Here is a 24,379-nt window from a genome sequence, read left to right as displayed (position 1 = left end):
CAGAGGGATGTAGTGAGAGGGTTGTATATTAGGGGTAGTCCTACGGACCTTCATACCTAGGCCTGCCTAAGACACTACATGGACATCAACGTCCCAAAAGCTACCGGTGCAGTCATGACTTCACCCGGACGAGCATACCTCCACTCGGCCCGTACAAGGTTACTCGGACCATCACATGTCAGTCGGATGTACCCCGACACTCAGATTGGAGCAAGGCATGGGAAACTAAGGGACTGCAATGGCTACAAACTTAAACCATCACATCAAGTGCAGTGAACACGTATGTTACCAGTAACGTTGGAGTTAGGGATGCCGTTTCTTGTAACTTTTGTAGTTATAAGCATTAATTCGCCCTTGTAGTGAGGCCCTGCCGGTAGTGGCGCACTCTATATAAGCCACCCCAAGCTCCTAACCAAGGGTTCAACATCTTGTACTATCACACATCCCATAAGCAAACATCAACCTCAGCGCTCGAGACGTAGGGTTGTTACCACTCCTGAGTGGGGACTGAACTCATACATTCGAGTGTATCCACTGCGCCCTAGCTAGGCTCCCCCCTCATTTGTACCCTAGTATTATTGTGAGGATCATTCCCACGACAGGTAGTACTATCGGGGCCGTACTACCGCTGCCATGAGTGGTACATGTTGGGTAACGTTGCATGGGAAACAAAAATGTTCCTACGCACACGAAGACCTATCATGGTGATGTCCATCTACGAGAAGAGATTTGGATCTACGTACCCTTGTAGATCGCACAATAGGAAGCGTTAAGAAACGCGGTTGATGTAGTGGAACGTCTTCACGTCCCTCGAACCATCCGATGAACCGTCCCGCGATCCGTCCCACGAACCGTCCCACGATCCGTCCCGATCTAGTGCCAAATGTACGACACCTCCGCGTTCAGCACACGTACAGCTCGACGGTGATCTCGGCCTTCTTGATCCAGCAAGCAAGACGGAGAAGTAGATGAGTTCTCCGGCAGCGTGACGGTGCTCCGGTGGTGGTGATGATCTACTCCTGCAGGGCTCCGCCCGAGCTCCGCAGAAATCCGATCTAGAGGTGAAACTGTGTGGTATAGGCTAGAGTTGCACGTGGCAAAGTTGTGTCTCAAATCAGCCCTAAACCACCAATATATATAGGAGGGAGGGGGAGGGCTAGCCTTGAGGCACAAGGCCTGAAGGTGCACCGGCCAAGGGAGGAGGAGAAATCCTCATCCAATTCGGTTTGGGAAGGAGGAGTCCTCCTCTTCCTTCCCACCTCCCTCTTTCCCTTTTTCTTTTATTTTCTTTTGGTATTTTCTAATGTGGCATCGTGGGCCCCTTGGGCTGACTCCACCAGACCACTAAGTACTTGTGGCACCACCCTAGTGCCTTGGGCTTACTCCAGGGTGGGTGGGCCCCTCCCGGTGAACTCCCGGAACCCATTCGTCACTCCCGGTACACTGCCGGAATTGTCCGAAACTTTCTGGTGACCAAATGAAACCCTCCTATATATCAATCTTCGTTTTCGAACCATTCTGGAAACCCTCGTGACGTCCGTGATCTCATCCGGGACTCCGAACAACATTCGGTAACCACACATATACCTCAACTATACTAAAACATCATCGAAACTTAAGTGTGCAGACCCTGCGGGTTCGAGAACTATGTAGACATGACCCGAGGCACTCCTCGGTCAATATCCAATAGCGGGACCTGGATGCCCATATTGGATAGTACATATTCTCCAATGATCTTATCAGTTGAACCTCAGTGTCAAGGATTCATATAATCACGTATGTAATTCCCTTTGTCCTTCGGCATGTTACTTGCCCGAGATTCGATCGTCGGTATTCGCATACCTCTTTCAATCTCATTACCGGCAAGTCTCTTTACTTGTTCCGTAATACAAGATCCCATGACTTACACTTAGTCACATTGCCTGCAAGGCTTGTGTGTGATGTTGTATTATCGAGTGGGCCCCGAGATACCTCTCTGTCACACGGAGTGACAAATCCCAGTCTTGATCCATACTAACTCAACGGACACCTTCGGAGATACCTCTAGAGCACCTTTATAGTCACCCAGTTACGCTGCGACGTTTGATGCACACAAGGTATTGGTCTGGTGCCAGTGAGTTATATGATCCCATGTTCATAGGAACAAATACTTGACACGCAGAAAACAATAGCAATAAAACGGCACGATCAATATGCTTCGTTCATAGTTTGGGTCTAGTCCATCACATGATTCTCCTAATGATGTGATCCCATCATCAAGCGACAAAACTTGTCTATGGTCAGGAAACCTTGACCATCTTTGATCAACGAGCTAGTCAACTAGAGGCTTACTAGGGACACTGTTTTGTCTATGTATCCACAGATGTATCTATGTTTCCAATCAATACAATTATAGCATGGATAATAAACGATTATCACGAACAAAGAAATATAATAATAACTAATTTATTACTGCCTCTAGGGCATAATTCAAACAGTCTCCCACTTGCACTAGAGTCAATAATCCAATTCACATCACCATGTGATTTTAACGAATTCAACACCCATATAGTTCTGGGGTTTGATCACGTCTTGCTTGTGAGAAAGGTTTTAGGCAACGGTTCTGAATCTTTCAGATCCATGTGTGCTTTACAAATCTTTATGTCATCTTATAGATGTTGCTACTATGTGCTATTCAGAAATACTCCAAATATCTACTCTACTATACGAATCCGTTTTACTATCAGAGTTATTCGGATTAGTGTCAAAGCTTGCATGGACGTAACCCTTTATGAAGAACTCTTTAATCACCTCCATAATCGAGAAAAATTCCTTAGTGCATTAGTTACTAAGGATAAATTTGACTTTTCTTCAGTGATTCAATCCAGGATCACTATCTGTACCTCTTAATAGACTTGTGGCAGGGCACATATCAGGTGCGGTACACAACATGGCATACTTTAGTCTATGGCTAATGCATAGGGGACGACCTTTCGTCCTTTCTCTTTCTTCTGCCATGGTCGGGCTTTGAGTCTTACTCAAATTCACACCTTACAACATAGCCAAGAACTCCTTCTTTGCTGATCTATTTTGAACTCCTTCAAAAAACCTGTCAAGGCATGCATTTCATTGAAAGTTCTATGTAGCGTTTTGATCTATCTCTATAGATCTTGATGCTCAATGTTTCAAGTAACTCTATCTAGGTCTTCCTTTTAAAAACTCATTTCAAACAACCTCTTATGCTTCACAGAAATTCTACATTACTTCCGATCAACAATATGTCAACCACATATACTTACGAGAAATTCTATAGTGCTCCCACTCACTTCTTTGGAAATAGAAGTTTCTCATAAACTTCGTACAAACCCAAAAGCTTTGATCATCTCATCAAAGCATATATTCCAACTTCGAGATGCTTGCACCAGTCGATAGAAGGATCGCTGGAGCTTGCATACTTGTTAGTATCCTTAGGATCGACAAAACCTTCTGGTTTTATCACATACAACCTTTCCTCAAGGAAACCATCGAGGAAACAATGTTTTGACATCCTATGTGCAATATTTTATAAATAATGCAACAACTGCTAACATAATTCCAACAGATTTTTAGCATCGCTACGAGTGAGAAAGTCTCATCATAGTCAATTCTTTGAACTCGTCGGAAACATCTTTGCGATAAGTCGAGCTTTTCTTAATGATGACTTTTCACCATCATCGTTTGTCTTCCTTTTAAAGATCCATCTTTACTTAATAGTCCTATGACCATCAAGTAGTTTTTCCAAAGTATACACTTTGTTTTCATACATGGATCATCTCTCGGATTTCATGACCTCCACCCATTTGTCGGAATCCTGGCCGACCATCGCTTCTCCATAGCTCGTAGGTTCATTGTTGTTCAACAACATGACCACCAAGACAAGGTTACCGTACCACTCTGTAGTAGTACACGACCTTGTCGACCTACGAGGTTTGTAGTAACTTGATCCGAAGCTCAATGATCATCATCATTGGTTTCCACTTCAATTGGTGTAGGCGCCACAGGAACAACTTCCTGTGCCCGGCTAGACACTGGTTGAAGTGACGGTTCACCAACCTCTCAATTTCCACCACCCTCCCACTCAATTATTTTGATAGAAACCTTTCCCCGAGAAAGGACCCATTTCTAGAAACAAACACTTCGCTTCCGGATCTGAGATAGGAGATGTACCCAACTGTTTTGGATATCCTATGAAGATGCATTTATCTGCTTTGGGTTCGAGCTTATCAGACTGAAACCTTTTTTCACATAAGCATCGCAGCCCCAAACTTCTAAGAAATGACAGCTTAGGTTTCTCCAAACCATAGTCTATATTGTGTCATCTCAACGGAAATACGTGGTGCCCTATTTAAAGTGAATGCGGTTGTCTCTAATGCATAACCCATAAACGATAGTGGTAATTCGATAAGAGACATCATAGTATGGACCATATCAAATAGGGCGTGGCTATGACGTTCGGACACACCATCACACTATGGTGTTCCAGGTGGCATGAATTGCGAAACAATTTCCACATTGTCTCAACTGTGTACCAAAACTCGCAACTCAGATATTCATCTCTATGATCATATCGTAGACAGTTTATCCTCTTGTTACGACGATCTTCACTCTGAAATAGCTTTGAACCTTTCAATATATCACACTTGTGATTCATCAAGTAAATACTCTTGTATCGACTCAAGTCGTCAGTGAAGTAAGAACATAACGATATCCACTGCGTGCCTCAGCACTCATTGGACTGCACACATCAAAAATGTATTGTATCCAACAAGTTACTTTCTTGTTCCATGTGGTATGATCTTCCATGTGTCAAGTGATTCAAAATCAAGTGAGTCCAAACGATCCACCTGCATGGAGTTTCTTCATGCGTTTATACCAACAGGTACGGTTTGCATGTCTCAAACGTTTCAAAAATGAGTGAGTACAAAGATCCATCAGCATGGAGCTTCTTCATGCATTTTACACCAACATGACTCAAGCATCAGTTCCACAAATAAGTGGTACTATCATTATTACTTCGTATCTTTTGGCACCAATATTATGAACATGTGTAACACTACGATCGAGATTTAATAAACCATTGAGGGTATTTATTCAAGCAAATAGAATAACTATTATTCTCTTTAAATGAATAATCGCATTGCAATAAATACGATCCAATCATGTTCATGCTCAACGCAAACACCAAATAAAAATTATTTTAGGTTTAACACCAATCCCGATGGTAGAGGGAGCATGCGATGTTTGATCACATCAACCTTGGAAACACTTCCAACACTTATCATCACCTCGACTTTAGCTAGTCTCCGTTTATTCCGTAGCTTTTATTTCGAGTTACTAATCACTTAGCAATCGAACCAGTATCTAATACCCTCGTGCTACTAGTAGTACTAGTAAAGTACACATCAATATCATGTATATCAAATATACTTCCGTTGACTTAGCCAGCCTTCTCATCTACCAAGTATCTAGGGTAGCTCCGCCTCAGTGACCGTTCCCCTCATAACAGAAGCACTTAGTCTCGGGTTTGGGTTCAATCTTGGGTTTCTTCATTAGAGCAACAACTGGCTTGCCGTTTCATGAAGTATCCCTTCTAGCCCTTGCCCTTCTTGAAACTAGTGGTTTTACTAACCATCAACAATTGATGCTCCTTCTTGATTTCTAATTTCGTAGTGTCAAACTTTGCAAATTGCTCAAGGATCATCTTATCTATCCTTGAAATGTTATAGTTCATCACGAAGGTCTAGCAGCTTAGTGGCAGTGACTTTGGAGAACTATCACTATCTCATCTGGAAGATTAACTCCCACTTGATTCAAGCGATTGTTATACTCAAACAATCTGAGAACATGCTCAACGATTTGAGCGTTTCTCCTTTACTTTGTAGACGAAGAATCTTGTCGAAGGTCTCATACCTCTCAACAAGGGCACCAACATGAAATCTCAATTTCATCTCTTAGAACATCTCTTATGTTCCGTGACGTTTCAAAACGTCTTCGATGCCTTGTTTGTAAGACATTAAGTATTATGCACTGAACTATCACGTAGTCATCAAAAACGTGTATGTCAGATGTTCGCAACATCCACAAACGACGCTCGAGGTGCTGCACACCGAGTGGTGCATTAAGGACATAAGCCTTCTGTGAAACAATGAGGACAATCCTCAGTTTTACGGACTCGGTCCGCAAAGTTGCTACTATCACCTTTCAACTAAATTTTATCTAGGAGCATATAAAAACAGTAGAGCTATAGCGCAAGCTACATCATAATTCGCAAAGACCTTTTGACTATGTTCATGATAGTTAGAGTTTAACTAATCAAATTGCTTAATAAACTCACACTCAAAAAGTACATCTCTCTAGTCATTTGACTCGTACATGATCCAAATCCACTAACTCAAGTCCGATCATCACGTGAGTTGAGAAAAGTTTCAGTGGTAAGCATCTCTATGCTAATCATATCAACTATACGATTCATGCTCGACCTTTCGGTCTCATGTGTTCCGAGGCCATGTCTGCACATGCTAGGCTCGTCAAGTTTAACTTGAGTGTTCCGCATGTGCAACTGTTTTGCACCCGTTGTATGTGAACGTTGAGTCTATCACACCCGATCATCACGTGGTGTTTCGAAACGACGAACTATAGCAACGGTGCATAGTCGGGGAGAACACAATTTCATCTTGACAATTTTAGTGAGAGATCACCTTATAATGCTACCGTCGTTCTAAGCAAAGTAAGGTGCATAAAAGGATTAGCATCACATGCAATTCATAAGTGACATGATATGGCCATCATCTTGTGCTTCTTGATCTCCATCACCAAAGCACCGACATGATCTTCTTGTCACCGGCGCCACACCATGATCTCCATCATCATGATCTCCATCAACGTGTCGCCATCGAGGTTGTCATGCTACTTATGCTATTACTACTAAAGCTACGACCTAGCAATATAGTAAACGCATCTACGACGTGATATTCAAACGCATCTGCAAAGACAACCCTATGGCTCATGCCGGTTGTCGTAGCATCGGCGTGCAAGTCGATATTAACTATTACAACATGATCAACTCATACATCCAATATATCACATCATGTCATTCGCCATATCATATCACAAGCATACCCTGCAAAAACAAGTTAGACATCCTCTAATTTGTTGTTGCATGTTTTACGTGGCTGCTATGGGTATCTAGTATGACCGCATCTTGCTTACGCAAAAATCACAACGGAGATGTGAAAATTGCTATTTAACCTCTCCAAGGACCGCCTCGGTCAAAACCAATTCAACTAAAGTTGAAGAAACCGACACCTGCCAGTCATCTTTATGCAACGAGGTTGCATGTCAATCGATGAAACCAGTCTCTCGTAAGCGTACGAGTTATGTCGGTCCGGGCCACTTCAATCCAACAATACCGCCGAATCGAGAAAAGACTAAGGAGGGCAGAAAATCGAGCATCACCGTCCACAAAACCTTTTGTGTTCTACTCGAGATAACATCTACGCGTGAACCTAGCTCATGATGCCACTGTTGGGTAACATTGCATGGGAAACAAAAAATTTCATATGCACACGAAGACCTATCATGGTGATGTCCATCTACGAGAGGAGATTTGGATCTGCGTACCCTTGTAGATCACACAGCAGGAAGCGTTAAGAAACGACATTGATATAGTGGAACGTCTTCACGTCCCTCGAACCGTCCCACGAACCGTCCTGCGATCCATCTCACGAACCGTCCCGCGATCCGTCTCGATCTAGTGCCGAACGGACGACACCTCCGTGTTCGGCACACGTACATCTGGACGATGATCTCGGCCTTCTTGATCCAGCAAGCAAGACAGAGAAGTAAATGAGTTCTCCGGTAGCGTGATGGTGCTCCGGTGGTGGTGATGATCTACTCCTGCAGGGCTCCGCCCGAGCTCCGCAGAAATCCGATCTAGAGGTGAAACTGTGTGGTATAGGCTAGAGTTGCACGTGGCAAAGTTGTGTCTTAAATCAGCCCTAAACCACCAATATATATAGGAGGGAGGGGGAGGGCTAGCCTTGAGGCACAAGGCCTCAAGGTGTGCCGGCCAAGGGAGGAGGAGGACTCCTCCTCCAATTCGGTTTGGGAAGGAGGAGTCCTCCGCTTCCTTCCCACCTCCCTCTTTCCCTTTTTCTTTTATTTTCTTTTGGTATTTTCTTATGTGGCGCCATGGGCCCCTTGGGCCGACTCCAACAGCCCACTATGGACTTGTGGCGCCACCCTAGTGCCTTGGGCTCACTCCCGGGTGGGTGGGCCCCTCCCGGTGAACTCCCGGAACCCATTCGTCACTCCCGATACAATGCCGGAATTGCCGGAAACTTTCCGGTGACCAAATGAAACCATCCTATATATCAATCTTTGTTTCCGGACCATTCCGGAAACCCTCGTGACGTCCGTGATATCATCCGGGAGTGCGAACAACATTCGGTAACCACACATATAACTCAACTATACTAAAAAATCATCGAACCTTAAGTGTGCAGAACCTGCGGGTTCGAGAACTATGTAGACATGACCCGAGGCACTCCTCGGTCAATATCCAATAGCGGGACCTAGATGCCCATATTGGATCCTACATATTCTCCGAAGATCTTATCGGTTGAACCTCGGTGTCAAGGATTCATATAATCCTGTATGTAATTCCCTTTGTCCTTCGGCATGTTACTTGCCCGATATTCGATTGTCGGTGTCCGCATACCTATTTCAATCTCGTTACCGGCAAGCTCTTTACTATTCCGTAATACAAGATCCCGTGAGTTACACTTAGTCACATTGCTTGCAAGGCTTGTGTGTGATGTTGTATTACCGAGTGGGCCCCGAGATACCTCTCCATCACACGGAGTGACAAATCCCAGTCTTGATCCATACTAACTCAACGGACACCTTCGGAGATACCTGTAGAGCACCTTTATAGTCACCCAGTTACGTTGCGACGTTTGATGAACACAAGGTATTCCTCCGGTGCCAGTGAGTTGTATGATCTCGTGGTCATAGGAACAAATACTTGACACGCAGAAAACAATAGCAATAAAATGACACGATCAATATGCTACGTTTATAGTTTGGGTCTAGTCCATCACTTGATTCTCCTAATGATGTGATCCCGTCATCAAGTGAGAACACTTGTCTATGGTCAGGAAACCTTGACCATCTTTGATCAACGAGCTAGTCAACTATAGGCTTACTAGGGACAGTGTTTTGTCTATGTATCCACACATGTACCTATGTTTCCAATCAATACAATTATGGTATGGATGGTAAATGATTATCACGAACAAGGAAATATAATAATAACTAATTTATTACTGCCTCTAGGGCATATTTCCAACAGTACTACCGCCAATAAGGGGCAGTACCGCCTCCTACATATGCTCTATATCCGCTAAGACTCCAGCCCGAGAAAACTTGGGCGGAACTAGAGCGGTAGTAACAAGCGGTACTACCGCCTAGAACTACCATTCTAGAAACCTCTGAGTCCGACATGAAAAGTGTTGAGACCCCGAGGCAGCGGCACAAGCGAGCTGCACAGAACAAGGCACTACTGCCCGAGAGCGGTACTACCACTCACGAGGGCGGTACTACCGCAGGTAAGAGGTAGTACCTCTCGTGGGAGATGTACTACCGTTTGGGTCTTCTCAGGCTAGGACAAATTCATGGATGAAAGAAGGAACACCAAAACTACCATAAGTTCTGCAAATGTACTCCGAATTGAGCACACTCAAGCTTGTTGGATTCAGGACGACAAGAGCTATCGGACAGCGACATTATGAAAAGGGCAATGATATAGAGATGTGACACCTCTATGAATGAAGAACCGGCAAAACTCCAACATTGAAAACATCATAGATGATGCATATGGACTCCATTTCCGATGAACTCGAGCTTGTCATGAGGATGACCATAAGCTCTAAAACTCACAAAGAAACACCAAACAAGAACCAAGAAAGATGATGCAAGGATGCAAATGGTTTGAGCTCTCAACAAACGATACGGACAAGCTACTCACTTGAGAGCCCCCCTTGATAGTATTACAATCGATCCTATAACCCTTTGTCCCTACTACCACCATGAGACCGGTAAAATAGAAAACCCATCAAGGGCAAACATATACCTTGCGCATAGTTCACTTGAGCTGGATGACGACGATCTTGACTTCTTCAAGATGGACCACCTTTCTTGATTGCATCGGCTCGATGAAGACTAGAAGATTGATCCCCCATACTTTACTATGGGTGAGCCACTCTTCAGCACATCTTCACAAGTCCATTGTCACCATAATGGATGACAAGCTTCAAGCATGATCTCTTCATGATACTCCACTTGAACTTGCACACCGCAATCTTGATGACGATCTCCACTTGATGTCATCCTCCATGGGTTGTATAAGATCTTCCTCTTGACGCAAGCCCATGAAAACATACCTAACCCCGCATAGAACACTCATGTAGACTACGAGTTAGTACATAAAGTGTAATGGAAAATGCTTACCATACCATGGGATCATTTGATCCATCTCGGTACATTTTGTACGCTTTGTGTGTTGATCAACTTGATTCACTCTTTGAATTAGTCTTGATCAACCTTGTATCTTATCTTCTCTCTTCATAAAGATGATATCTTAAAGGTTAACATGAATGCTCACACAATCTTCTTCTTCAAGACATGCTTACAATAAGCTCAACTCCCACATGACCAATCTTTGCATAAAACTTGAATACCACCTTGGTCATCATATATACTCCTTGAAACCAATAGATGGACATCAGGAAGTGCCTATGGACAAATCCTTCGAATGTAACTCAAGGCAACCATTAGTCAATAGGGATTGTCATCAATTACCAAAACCACACATGGAGAAATATGCTCTAACACTCGATGACATTAAGAGAGGTCGCTAGGGTTGGGACACGATACACCTAGACGAATAAGCAACTTGTGCCAACATGGTCGGTTTTAGACCGGGTGTTCATGTCATTAGAGTGAGAAGCTTTATTTCCTTTGTGATCTTTCATGTGGAGACTTGCATTGGATTAGACCACATCCCCCTCATTATATCTTGAGGGGATCACATGCTGCGTCACAACCTCCGTTTCTTCTTCAAAATGGTCTGGTTCGAGGTTGAGGGCTTCGATCGGCTATTTGGGGACAAGTGGCAGGCTGCGCTGGCCGGTTTGGGACCTTAGTGTGGGCCAATGAAAGTGTGGGTTCCGACTGCAACCAGGTTGCGCATGACATTCAAGGATTGGGGGGCTAACTTGGGTTGTGATCGCCAAGTACAGAAGGATGACTTGCTCGCGCAGTTCGCCACCCTGGACGCTGTGGCACACCAGCGAGTGTTTTATGAGTCGGAGTGTAAGCTTCGCTACGCCATCAAAAACTAGGTGCTCTCCATCCTCAGGGCTGCGGAGGAATACTAGCGTCATAGGGACGACATGAAGTGGGTCCTCAAAGGCAACTCTAATACCAAATACTTCCAAGCTTATGCTAACGAGTGCCACCGCAAATGTTCGATCCTTTGGCTTTAGTCTGGGCAAGGGATCCTAGTGACTCAAAGCTATTATGTGCCACGTCTATGCGTTCTACATCCATCTCATGGGCTCTAAGAAGCCCAAGTTGGTTGGGCTGCGTACAGATCTGTGGGATCCCGACCAACAAGTTTTCGAGGAGGAAAATGATGCCCTCACCCTTGTGTTTCTTCCCAAAGAAGTGGATGAGGCTCTAGTTGGGATGAAAGCCGACACGGCCCTGGCCCTGATGGGTAGCCGGTAGGGATGTTCAAGCAATTATCGCTGCTCCTTAGATAACATATTTTTGCCTTTTGCAATGGCTTTTCTTGCGGGTCAGTACATATCTCGCGCCTAAATTCTGGGGTGCTTTCGCTCATCCCAAAGGTGCTCGACGCGGAAAACATCCGTCAATTCCATCCCGTTGCACCGATCAACGTGCCTTTAAAGATATGTGCAAAAGTCTGCGTGGCGCGTATGACTCCGATCGGACACAGAACGATCCACCCCAGCCAATATACCTTCATAAAGGGCAAACACATTCTAGAAGGGTCGACCATGGTACATGAGATTGTGCAGGAGTTGAAACACTTACACAAAGATCATGTGACGCAACTACTTCAACAGTGATGGTAGGCTTCTCAACATGACGCTGATATTACCCTTGTAAGGACTTCGGGGAGTACTTCCATTTTCAATGCATGCAGTCAAGAGACCCAAGCAAACTTGGCCACCCTCTTGCTTCTCAGGTTGCCAATAGGCTCTTGGTGTCTGCTATAGTTGGTTCTATCATGTATTAAGGTCCAAACAACTTGACCACGACAGTTCCAAACCTGACCATGGCATATCCATATGTGCTATCAAACATTTGTAGGTCCTCGTCCCACGAATCAGTGGTCATGCCATATTCAAGTATCCAGAGTACGGTCGTGCACCTCTGGTAACCAGAGAAGCCAATCGTTCCCACGACGTCCTTCTTCAAGACGAAGTAGTCATCATAGGACCACACGCCATGGTACAAACAATCGAAGATAGTCTTACGCATGCAAAAAACAGTGGTGAAAATGTTGTGCGAAGAGTACATCCAGGGCAAAATAGTGAGCCATCAGTGTCAAATGGCCGTGCACCCTATTACAGTTGAGCACTCGAGAGCCTTGATTGATCCCTTGAAATTAAGAACATGCTTATCCATGTGCTCTGCGTCTTCAAGGAGCACATGCATCATCGCCATCTCATCCGTGTAATCCTTCTTGTTGAACAAGCTGTCAGACGACTCAACATAGTGCTCGTATATGTACTCCAAGTCAAAATCCATCTCTAGAAAGAAGAAGGGAAAACTTCCTATGTATCGCAATTCATCGATCATTTGCCGGGCATGATGAGTATAGCACCAACAGATGGTACCTGGGGGGATTTTTAGAGCAGAGGGGTTGAACAACGATGGAGGAGAAGTGGGGTGGAACCCGGCTGGAACACTGAAGGTGGCAAAGATATAGAGTTCTGACAAGGGTGTGGCGTGATGTTTGGGGTGGTGGGGCCGCGCCAAAGGCAAGAAACAAAGAAGGAAGGAGAGAAAATAGAGAGGATGGAGGCGTAGGGTCCGGAAGGGTTTTGGGCTAGACGGGGGGTGTCGAAGTGATATGTGGTTGTTGTCGGATTACCGCAAAACACCCACATTTGTCTCGGGTAAGCCGGAAAAAAGTATGTTCGGACCGTTCGACGATCCGATAAAGACCCATGTTGGATGACAAACCACATCCATACAACGTAGTTTGGACTTATGTCAATGGTTTGAAGGTCTGTCTTAGGGATGCCCTTACACCAACAAATTCCAACTTGTCCATCACGTGACATCATTGCCGTCATGCGCTGCTATGACTCAGACTTCATAATCGGGCGAGTACTTTTAGACAACTTAGAAAATAAGCTATCTCTCTCCAATTTTAGAAATAAGCCTCTCCTTAAATTTGTTATGGCTTTTAGATTAATCATCCCATAACTAGTTAATAAGGCTCATTCAATAATATAGATGGTTTATAAAAAATAATCTAGAAAAGAGTCGGCTTATTTTTTAAGCCGCAAAACAAAACAGAATGGACCAACACGCTCGGTAGTCTTTAACGAAGGACATGCCTCACCCAACCCTCATCATCGTTGTCGTATGAATTGCAACGACACCTGATGCGTCCCTCCTTCCAAGAACCACCATAGCAAGAAGCCAACTCTAAGTCAGGCGAAGCCATCGTCGCTGTTGCACAATTCGCTATACATCAGACCATCAATGGCACCAGATGAAGACGGAGACCTCACTCATAAGGGCAACTCCAACGCATGACCCCAAACGGATGTCCGCTTTGTTCGGATTTCGTCCGTTTGAGGGTGGCAATGGTACCGTGTCCGCCAAAATATGCGTTTGAGCCGGCCACGCGCCCAACGCGCGGCCGCATCTTCTGTCCCATCTCGTCCACCGAAGACCAAATACAATAAAATCAAACATAGTAAAAATAATTCAAATCAAACATAACAAATAGTTTCATGTTCAAAATAGTCTTTTATTATAATCAAATGAAAATTTTAAAAATATCAAATACTCTTACAAAACCACTCAAAGTTTGTGCACAAAAAAAGAGATTAAACCAATAGATCTACTAATTGCGAGTGTGATCCCACATGTGGTAAACCAAGTCATCTTGCGGCTGCGTGTGAGTGTTTCGATCACGCTTCTCACGATGAAATTGGACAAACTTTTTAAGGGTTGTAGGAGGTGGGTGTTCAGGCTCAACATTCTCACCCTTGAAATCAAACCCTTGGTCGTAGATGCTGCCATCATACTCATCCTCAACAATCATGTTATCCATGATCACACAAGCAGTCATCACCTCCCAAATCTTCTGAGTGCTCCAAGTCGATGCACAGTTTCGAATGATACCCCATCAAGACTAAAGCACACCAATGCATGCTCCACATCTTTCCTAACACTCTCGTGCATTTGGGAAAACCTCTGTCTCTTCTCTCCTTGCGGATTGGGTATGGTCTTCACAAGAGTGGACCACCGAGGATAGTTACCATCGGCTAGGTAATATCCCTTGTTGTAATGGTGACCATTGATCTCAAAGTTGACCTTTGGAGAGTGGCCTTCTGCAAGCCTTGCAAACAGAAGAGTGCCGAATAACGCTAATATCAATGTGAGAACCATCCTTGCCGAAGAAAGAATGACATATCCATGGATCTTGTGAAGCCACAGCTTCAAGTTTGACAGTGGCACCTCTCAGATGTACCTTGTACTACCCCTGCCAAGAAAATGTACAGTTCTTCCACTCCTAATGCATACAATCGATACTATCAAGCATGCCCGCAAAGCCCCTCTCGGCATTGATCGTCAACAACCTCTCTGTATCAACGACTTTTGGTTATGTCAGGTATTCAGGACCAAACACAACCACCACGGTCTTGCAGAAATTGTACATTGACTGGAGACACGTGGACTCACTCATATGAACATACTCATCCACAAGGTCACCAGGAACTCCATATGCAAGCATGCAAATAGCCACTATGCATTTCTGTAAGAAGAGAAACCAAGCTTGCCAAAGGCATCCTCTTTGCATTTAAAGTACGAGTCATATGCAACCACTCCTTCCCGAATACGATTGAACACATGCCTCCTCATTCGGAAGCGACAACGAAATTGATGTGGTTTGTAGAGTGTAGTTCTCTCAAAGTAATCGGAATAGAGGAGGTCGTGTCCTTTCTCCCTATTGCGGTTCAATGTTGGAGCATGGTGGGCGGTTGATCCCCTGAACTAAGGCCACATCCTACTGATGTGGTCATGGACGACCATTGCTGCCACCACTATGTCCTCATCGTCCGACGAAGAATCATTCGATGAACAAATGAAGTTGTGAAAGAAGTACTCATCCCCGCTATCCATGTTACGTTGCGACCAAAGCATCAAACTGTTGGGGAACATTGCATGGGAAACAAAAAAATTCCTCCTCACACGAAGACCTATCATGGTGATGTTTATCTACGAGAGGAGATTATATCCACATACCCTTGTAGATCGCTAAGCGAGAAGCGTTAAGAAACATGGTTGATGTATGGTACAGCTTCGTGATTCAAATCACTGTCGTCCCACGATCCGTTCCGATCTAGCGCTAAACGGACGACACCTCCGTGTTCAGCACACGTACAACTCGATGAAGATCTCGGCCTTCTTGATCCAGCAAGAGAGATGGAGAAGTAGATGAGTTCTCCGGCAGCGTGACGGTGCGCCGGTGTTGGTGATGATCTATTCCTGCAGGGCTCCGCCCGAGCTCCGCAGAAATCTAATCTAGTGGAAGAACTATGAGGTGTAGGTTTGAGTTGCACGTGGCAAAGTTGTGTCTCAAACAGCCCTAAACCTCAAGTATATACAGGAGGAGCCAAGGGGTGGGGCAAGCCCTTAGGGCGCCGGCCAAGAATGCCTCCTTGGGTCGGCCGACTTGGGGAAGGGAGGAGTCCTTCTCCAATCCCACTTCGATTAGGACTCCTTCCTTATTTTCCCACCTCTTTTGGATTTTCCACTTTTTCCTCATGGGCTTTCCTTGGATGACTTTGTCAGCCCATTATACCTTATTGTGCATCCAATAAACCCACGTGGACCACTTGGGGCATGATGGGCCCACCCAGTGGGCCCCCGGAACCCATTCGTCACTCCTGGTACACTGTCGGCAATGCCCGAAAACTTTCCGGAATCCAAACACCAACTTCCTATATATCAAACCCTCGTGACGTTTGTGATGTCATCCGGGACTCCTAACAACCTTCGGTCACCAACACATATAACTCAGCTAAACTAAAACGTCACCGAACCTTAAGTGTGCAGACCCTGCGGGTTCGAGAACTATGTAGACATGACCCGAGACACTCCCCGGTCAATATCCAATAGCGGGACCTGGATTTCCATATTGGATCCTACATATTCTACGAAGATCTTATCAGTTGAATCTCTGTGCCAAGGATTCATATAATCCCGTATAACATTCCCTTTGTCCTTTGGTATGTTACTTGCCCGAGATTCGATCGTCGGTATCCCTATACCTATTTTAATCTCGTTACCGGCAAGTCTCTTTACTCGTTCCTTAACACAAGATCCCGTGACTTACACTTGAGTCAGATTGCTTGCAAGGCTTGTATGTGATGTTGTATTACCGAATGGGCCCCAAGATTCCTCTCCGTCACACGGAGTGACAAATCCCAGTCTTGATCCATGCTAACTCAACGGACACCTTCGGAGATACCTGTAGAGCACCTTTATAGTCACCCAGAAACGGTGTGACGTTTGATACACACAAGGTATTCCTCCGGTGTCAATGAGTTACATGATCTCATGGTCATAGGAATAAATACTTGACACACAGAAAACAATAGCAACAAAATGACACGATCACATGCTACGTTCATAGTTTGGGTCTAGTCCATCACATGATTCTCCTAATGATGTGATCCCGCTATCAAGCGACAACACTTGTCTATGGTCAGGAAACCTTGACCATCTTTGATCAACGAGCTAGTCAACTAGAGGCTTACTAGGGACAGTGTTTTGTCTATGTATACACACATGTATTTGTGTTTCCAATCAATACAATTATAACATTGATAATAAACGATTATCACGAACAAAGAAATATAATAATAACTAATTTATTGTTGCCTCTAGGGCATATTTCTAACACAAACACCTTACAGTCGTGGTGGAGACGCGGCCGGAAAGGGCACGTCGAGCCCCTTCGCAGGCAGCAAGGTGGACGACTGTGGGCGGAGGGCGGAGTGACGATAGGGGAGGAAGAAAAGGGATTGTTCCACTTACAGGCAAAGCAATGTGGACGGCGGGCGTGACGACGGCGATGGCGAGGGGCCGACGGCGGAGCAAGGAAAGGGGAGGAAGAAAGGGGCTATGTCACCGACGGGCGGGCCAGGGACGGATAAGGGCACGCGTCGTCTCCGTCCGCACGTGTTCGTATGGCCGCAAACGTGATCCAAACTTAGACTGGGCATGGATAAAAAACAGACCAAAAACGAACATTTGTCTGTTTTCTCGTGCGCGTTGGACCACGGTTTGTGTCCGTTTATCTCTTCAAACGGATACGAATGGACGATTTGGGGTAGGAGTTGCCCTAAGGGATCACAATGCAAGCTAACTCAATCGGATGTGTTCTTGTGTTAGGCGTACGTTAGGCTACCTCATGCCGTAACCAAATTAGCACATGTTGCTGGCCACGACCATCGCTGTCCTCCTGTGGCTGACGAAAAATGAGAGACCAGAGTGACGCTGCGTCTTCTCGTTTTTCCCTACGTGTCCACCCCCGCTCCGCCAAGAACGCAGGCTAGTGCGTAGGCCGGTTGGACTGGACACGAACCAAATCACGGCGTGGACAAATGCCGCCGAATTTGATGTTAACTTGACGACAAGCAAACACCTAAACCTCAAGCAAGGAATTGCGGTGGCAAAATGGCTCTTTTGCTCCTCTATTCTCTCTGTTTGAAACTTCATCTTCTTCGCTTAGCATGTTCTTCATGACGAACGGAGAGCTGTATGTGGCGTGGCCTGGACTCAAGAGTCAGCGGGATTCCAAATGTGACAAACGAAGCTGTAGCATTCAGTTTCGAAATCCTCTTGAAATTGGCAGCGAAAAATTTGCAAACTATCGTGTGATGACCTAATTGCAGAGGTTCAGAAAAAAATGCAGGGAACATTTCGCTATTTTTTTTATTTTGGCTGATTCGCCCACGCTAAGCAACGGTATAAAGGGAACTTGTTTTGATGCTAATAATGCAGGAACATAAACAACGAAGGTTCTTCTTCTGTCGCGAATCATCGAGTACTAATCAGTTGATGTTATGTGAACTCCATCCAACAGAGTAGTTTATAAACTCTTTCTTTGTCAGTGAACTTTTTTGTCCCACGAGATTAATTGAAGTGTTTGTGCTTGACAATGATTTGGAGTACCCACCATAATGTAGATCTTTTGAGGACCCCTCCAATAATTATCCCCCAAAATATCAGTCGTCATTAGGGGGGATTCAGCTAGGAAACCAATTGGAAGACACCATCTAACGCTCAATCTGCTAATATATAATCCGCTTCGTAAAACATGACCTTGAGAGCAGGAAAACAATGGTTAGCTAAACAATGAAATGGGAAAATCAGGTCAAAAAATTAAACAGGCAAAAACAGATTGGGCAATCTTGATTAGCGTAAGCTAAATCAGTTCCATGCCCAAACTGCCATTGAGAACGATCACCTCAAAGCAATATTCAGTTGAATAGCAGGCATCTTCTACACGTTCTTGAAATGAGCTTCACCGAAGCATGCAAACATTTTCTGATGCATAATTTTATTTGTTTAAACCTTGAGCTTGCAATCAGAATCTGTAAATCAACTAAAAAGACCTAATAAGTAAAAATGGTGTACGTTCAAACGAATTTTGAGTATCTACTTTGAGTATGAAAAGTACTTCCTCCTTAAACTACTATAAAAGCATTTAAAATATTACTTTAGTAATCTAAACAATCTAATACTTCCTCCTTTCTAAAATAAATGTTTTAAGCTTAGTATAATTTTATAGTAGAGCTAGTATAAAATTAAGATAATTATTTTGGGACGGAGGAAGCATTAGTTTACAGAGGGAGTACGATTTAGCTAGGGTCAGGATTGTGCCGAAAGTGAAGCTCAGGTGCTCCAATTTCTCAAACGTTGCTATTGTCTCGCGTGCTTGGCATCATTTTCGTTCCGTAAAGAAAAAGGTACCGATAACAGGCCACTTCACGTACTGCACATTTTCTCACACACTTTCTTGAGACGTCAAGAGCGCAAAAATCAGAACCCTCTTTCGACAAAATGGCTTTAGTGATAGTTTCAGAAATTTAATAATGGCACTGAAAAATAAACATATTCCATAGTACAGTACGTATATAACAAGGAATAACGTGACTAGGGCCCTCTTTCGATAAGCTCAGCTGTCTACAGCACGAAAATGTGCTATGGCAAAATAAAAGGAACACCGCGAAAATGTGAGTGGCAGCCAGCCGAGATTACCAAGATATCTTCTGTCTGCCTTTCTCAAGGGGGTCACTGATGCCTTGGACCAAATGTGTGGAAACTTCTGCCGCACTAGCACCGACCAGAGAATATCAACCACTAACACGATCTTGAGCTTCCGGGAGGAGCAGCAGCCAGCTCGGGCTTTCGGCACGGAGCCTGGCCTGCCAATGATTCAGTATAGCGAATGCACTGTTTGGTTGGCTGATTGGTTGTTTGTTCCATTTGGCCACCTTTCTCTCTCTCTCTCTAGACCCTTCTTTGCTGTTTCCCTCTTCTCTCTGCCTCTCTGCCTGCCTATAAAAGGCCAGAACGTCTTCTCGCTCATAAGGGGCGGCTCATCTCTTGCATCTGTTACATTTCGCAAAATCTAGGCGAAAAAAAAAGAACGACAAATCGACTAGAGAGTAGAGATTGTGTGAGCTTTTCGGCAAGTCTCAAGATGGTTAAGGTATGTTCAGTTTGCTTGTCTTGATCCAGGACTAGTGCTCAGTTTGATAAATTTTGTGCATCGTTCTGAATATATTCTTTGGTATTTGTTGCAGCAAAAGATTGTCCTCAAGTTGGCTCTGGATGATGAGAGGAAGAGGAGGAAGGCCTTCAAGGCTGCCGTTGGCATGTCAGGCGTGACATCTGCGACGATGGAGGGGGACAAGATCATCATCGTCGGGGACGGCGTCGACCCGATCACGCTGACGACCATGCTCCGGCGCAGCCTGGGCTACGCCGAGCTCCTCAGCGTGTCGTCCGGTGACGACAAGAAGAAGGACAGCTACGGCGCCGCCTACGGCTACGGGTACGGCGGCGGCGGCGATAAGAAGAAGGACGGCTACGGATACGGCGGCGCCGACGGTGGCGGGGGCGGCAAGGAGGGTGGCGGCTCCAAAGGTGGCGGCGGTGGTGGCTACACTCAGTCCCAGAACGCGGTTGCGCCGACGTACCCCGCGTATCAGCAGTACAACGCCATGCCGTCCTACCCGGTTTACTCCTACCCTGCTCCTGCTTATCAGCATCAAGAACAAGATCCCGGCTGCAGCATTATGTAGTACTATAGGTGTTAATCAAGGAGAGATGTGGGTCGGCGAGATCCGGCGAGTTGCGACCTATGTGTTCAGGCCATGATTGATGGCCTGACTCAGAAGTTGGCTCAGAGAGCAGAGAGATGTTGGCTGCCTGAGCACTGAGCAGTACGTATGTACAGTACATGTTTGTTGGATCAGCAATGGTGGTTTGGAGCGTGGTAACCGATTGTACAGGAGGAATGAATAAAAGGAAACTCGGGTGTTTGCAAGAAACTAAGCACGGAGATGCAGAATTACTCAAGATACGGCGCGATTGCGCATGGTTAGTTCACGAAATGCATAAAAATCATGATGGGCCTAACTGACTAAGGTTTCCCTTTCCCCACCATCAAAATCATGACGAAATTACTGCACAACTCTAACTGACTAAAATCATGATGGACCTTGCCGATCGGAGAGCAGGAGTGACGAGTAACGATACCATGGAGCACCGTCCGGATCGGCTATATTAGAATATAGGCCGGTTAAGTTTGGCTCGTTAGACCTTGCTCTTTGCACTGTAATCTATCTCTATTAGTTTTGAAGTTCAAGTCTTGTAATCTGAATAAACAGCCCTTCGAGGCCCCAACCAATACAATTATTATTCTTTAATTGTCTTCAAATATCATGGTATCAGATGCCTAGGTTTTTCACACCTGACATGGCACCGCCGTCCCGGCCGACTCGGCCCCTCTTCTCCATGGCCGAGTTCCACGCCGCCGGTGCTCCTACTTCTTCTTCTTCCTCTACAACTACCCAAATAAATCCTCCTCACATCCCAATGATCACCATCGTCGACACCATTGCCCACGTCTCCCCCTTCATCCCGATCTCGTTAGATCTTGGCGCCCACAACTACTACCATGGCGCCACCTCTTCACCATCCATCTTGACCGCTGCGGACTTCGCCACCACATAGATTCATCCTACCCTCCGCAGCACGCCGATCCTCGCTGGGTGAAAGATGATCTTGCCATCATCCAGTGGATTTACACACGCATCTCCACGGAGCTCTTCGATCTGGTCTCCTCCTCCGACGCCACCGCCGTCGAGCTCTGGGCCTCCCTTCAACAGCTGTTCCAGGACAACTCTGACGCATGCATCAACGCGCTCAACACCGAGCTATGCACGATCACCAAGGGAGATGCCCCGGTCACCGTCTTCTGCCAACGGATCAAGGCCATCGGCGACGAACTCCGTGAACTCGGCGATCATGCCGATGACCGCACCCTCATCAACGCCCTCCTCGTCGGCCTCGGTGACCAGTTCGAGAAGCAGCAGTCCTTCATCCCCATGCTCAAGCCCTACCCCACCTTCAAGGAGGTCCGCTCCATCCTCCAGCAAGAAGAGAAGACCCGAGTTCGCAAGGCACAACGGGAGCCGCATGTGTTTCACGCCGTCGCTTCCTCTGCCGCTGCAGCAATTCACGCGCCTGGGTTGCCGCGGCAGTCTGCCGCATCTCCAACTCCAGTCCCGGCAGTGGCTCCTTCACCAACTCCTGCCGTGACAATGGCTCCTTCACCACCTCTAGGCTGGCGCCCAAGCCCCAACTACAGGGGCAAGAACCCCATCTACCGGCCTCCTGCACCTCGTCCTCCCGGCCCTGCACCAGCCCCGTCATCGATCGCTCCATCGCCACCAGCTCCGTCAACATGGCCTCCTTAGCACGACCCTTGGATGGGCCATGTAAAAGCTTGGTCGATGACTTGGTAGGCCCCTTCGTCGTATGGTGCGCCTCCTGCATACACGAGCATGTGGAACCCCGATCTTCGTCCAGCCATTGGCTCTCCTAGACTCCTTGGACCCAGGAAGCCGGCGCACGTCTACACCGCCACTACTACACCACCTCCCAGCACGCCAGGACTCCTGCCACACCACTACACCATGTCGGCCTCCTCCGGCAACCTGCAGCCCCCGTACGCGTACTACCAGCTCTCCCCTACGCTCACATGCAAGCTCTTAGCCCCTCTGCTCCTCCACAACAGTCGGCCTGGGACCAAGCCGCATTCATAAACGCCATGAAAAACTTTACCCTAAATACTGAAGGTACGGATTGGATTTTCGATTCTGGTGCATCCTCGCATATGTCTTCAAATATGGATTTGCTGTCAGCTTGTTTCCCTTCTCTTTTTTCTACGATCACCATTGGTGATGGCTCCACCATCCCCGTTTCCTGCACCGGTCATTCTCACATCCCTTCTTCCTATGCCAATTTTCTTCTCCGTAACATTCTTGTTGTCCCTTCCTTAATCAGAAATCTTATTTCTGTTCGCCAATTTTGCATTGGTAATAAAAAAATCTGGCTTTTGACCATATATTTCATGAATACTTTGTTCATTTGATGAACAAAATATGCCGTGGCGTTCGTCCGTCCGAACGGCATCACAGTAAATTAACACAATCTGTATCTAGAGGTAAATGCTTGTTGGTGAACGTCGCATGGGAAACAAAAAATTTACTACGCGCACGAAGACCTATCATGGTGATGTCCATCTACGAGAGGAGATTTGGATCTACGTACCCTTGTAGATCGCACAACAGGAAGCGTTAAGAAACGCGGTTGATGTAGTGGAACGTCCTCACGTCCCTCGGTCTGCCCCGCGAACCGTCCCACGATCCGCTCCGATCTAGTGCCGAACGGACAGCACGTCCGCGTTCAGCACACATTAAGCTCGACGATGATCTCGGCCTTCTTGATCCAGCATGCAAGATGGAGAAGTAGATGAGTTCTCTGGCAGCGTGACGGCGCTCCGATTGTGGTGAAGGATCTACTCCTGCAGGGCTCCGCCCGAGCTCCGCAGAAATACGATCTAGAGGTAAAACTATGGTGTCTAGATCTGAGTTGCACGTGGCAAAGTTGTCGCAAATCAGCCCTAAATCACCAATATATATACGTGGGAGGGGAAGGGACTTGCCTTGAGGGCCAAGCCCTCACGGTGCGCCGGCCAAGAGGAGGAGTAGGACTCCTACTCCAATCCTACTCAAAATAGGATTGGAAAGTGGAGTCCTTCTCTTCCTTCCCACCTTTTTCCTTTTTTTCTTTCTTTGGTTTTCCTTACATGGTGCATAGGCCTTATTGGGCTGTCCCACCAGCCCACTAAGGGCTGGTGCGCCACCCATAAGTCCTTTGGGCTTCCCCCGGGAGGGTTTCCCCCCTCCCGTTGAACTTCCAGAACCCATTCATCACTCCCGGTACATTCCCGGCAATGCCCGAAAACTTTCCGGTAACCAAATGAAGTCATCCTATATATCAATCTTCATCTCCGGACCATTCCGGAAACCCTCGTGACGTCCGTGATCTCATCCGGGACTTTGAACAACATTCGGTAACCACGCATATAACTCAACTATACTAAAACATCGCCGAACCTTAAGTGTGCAGACCCTACGGATTTGAGAACTATGTAGACATGCCCGAGGTACTCCTCGGTCAATATCCAATAGCGGGACCTGGATGCCCATATTGGATCCTACATATTCTCCGAATATCTTATCGGTTGAACCTCAGTGTCAAGGATTCATATAATCTCGTATGTCATTCCCTTTGTCCTTCGTTATGTTACTTGCCCGAGATTCGATCGTCGGTATCCGCATACCTATTTCAATCTCGTTACCAGCAAGTCTCTTTACTCGTTTCGTATTACAAGATCCCGTGACTTACACTTAGTCACATTGCTTGCAAGGCTTGTATG

General features: G+C 46.0%; 1 protein-coding gene across 1 annotated transcript; it reads left to right on the top strand.

The window, feature by feature from the left end:
* Positions 1-19,929: 19,929 nt before the first annotated feature.
* LOC123395791 (holotricin-3-like) lies at positions 19,930-20,921 on the top strand. Its single transcript, XM_045090824.1, has 2 exons — positions 19,930-20,077; positions 20,172-20,921. Exons 1-2 carry the CDS (start codon positions 20,069-20,071, stop codon positions 20,670-20,672), a joined length of 510 nt encoding a protein of 169 aa, XP_044946759.1. The 5' UTR covers positions 19,930-20,068; the 3' UTR covers positions 20,673-20,921.
* The last annotated feature ends 3,458 nt before the right edge of the window (positions 20,922-24,379 follow it).

Source organism: Hordeum vulgare, chromosome 5H, assembly GCF_904849725.1.
Source record: "Hordeum vulgare subsp. vulgare chromosome 5H, MorexV3_pseudomolecules_assembly, whole genome shotgun sequence".
Classification (NCBI taxonomy): domain Eukaryota; kingdom Viridiplantae; phylum Streptophyta; class Magnoliopsida; order Poales; family Poaceae; genus Hordeum; species Hordeum vulgare.
This window is presented reverse-complemented; position numbering and strand designations above follow the sequence as displayed.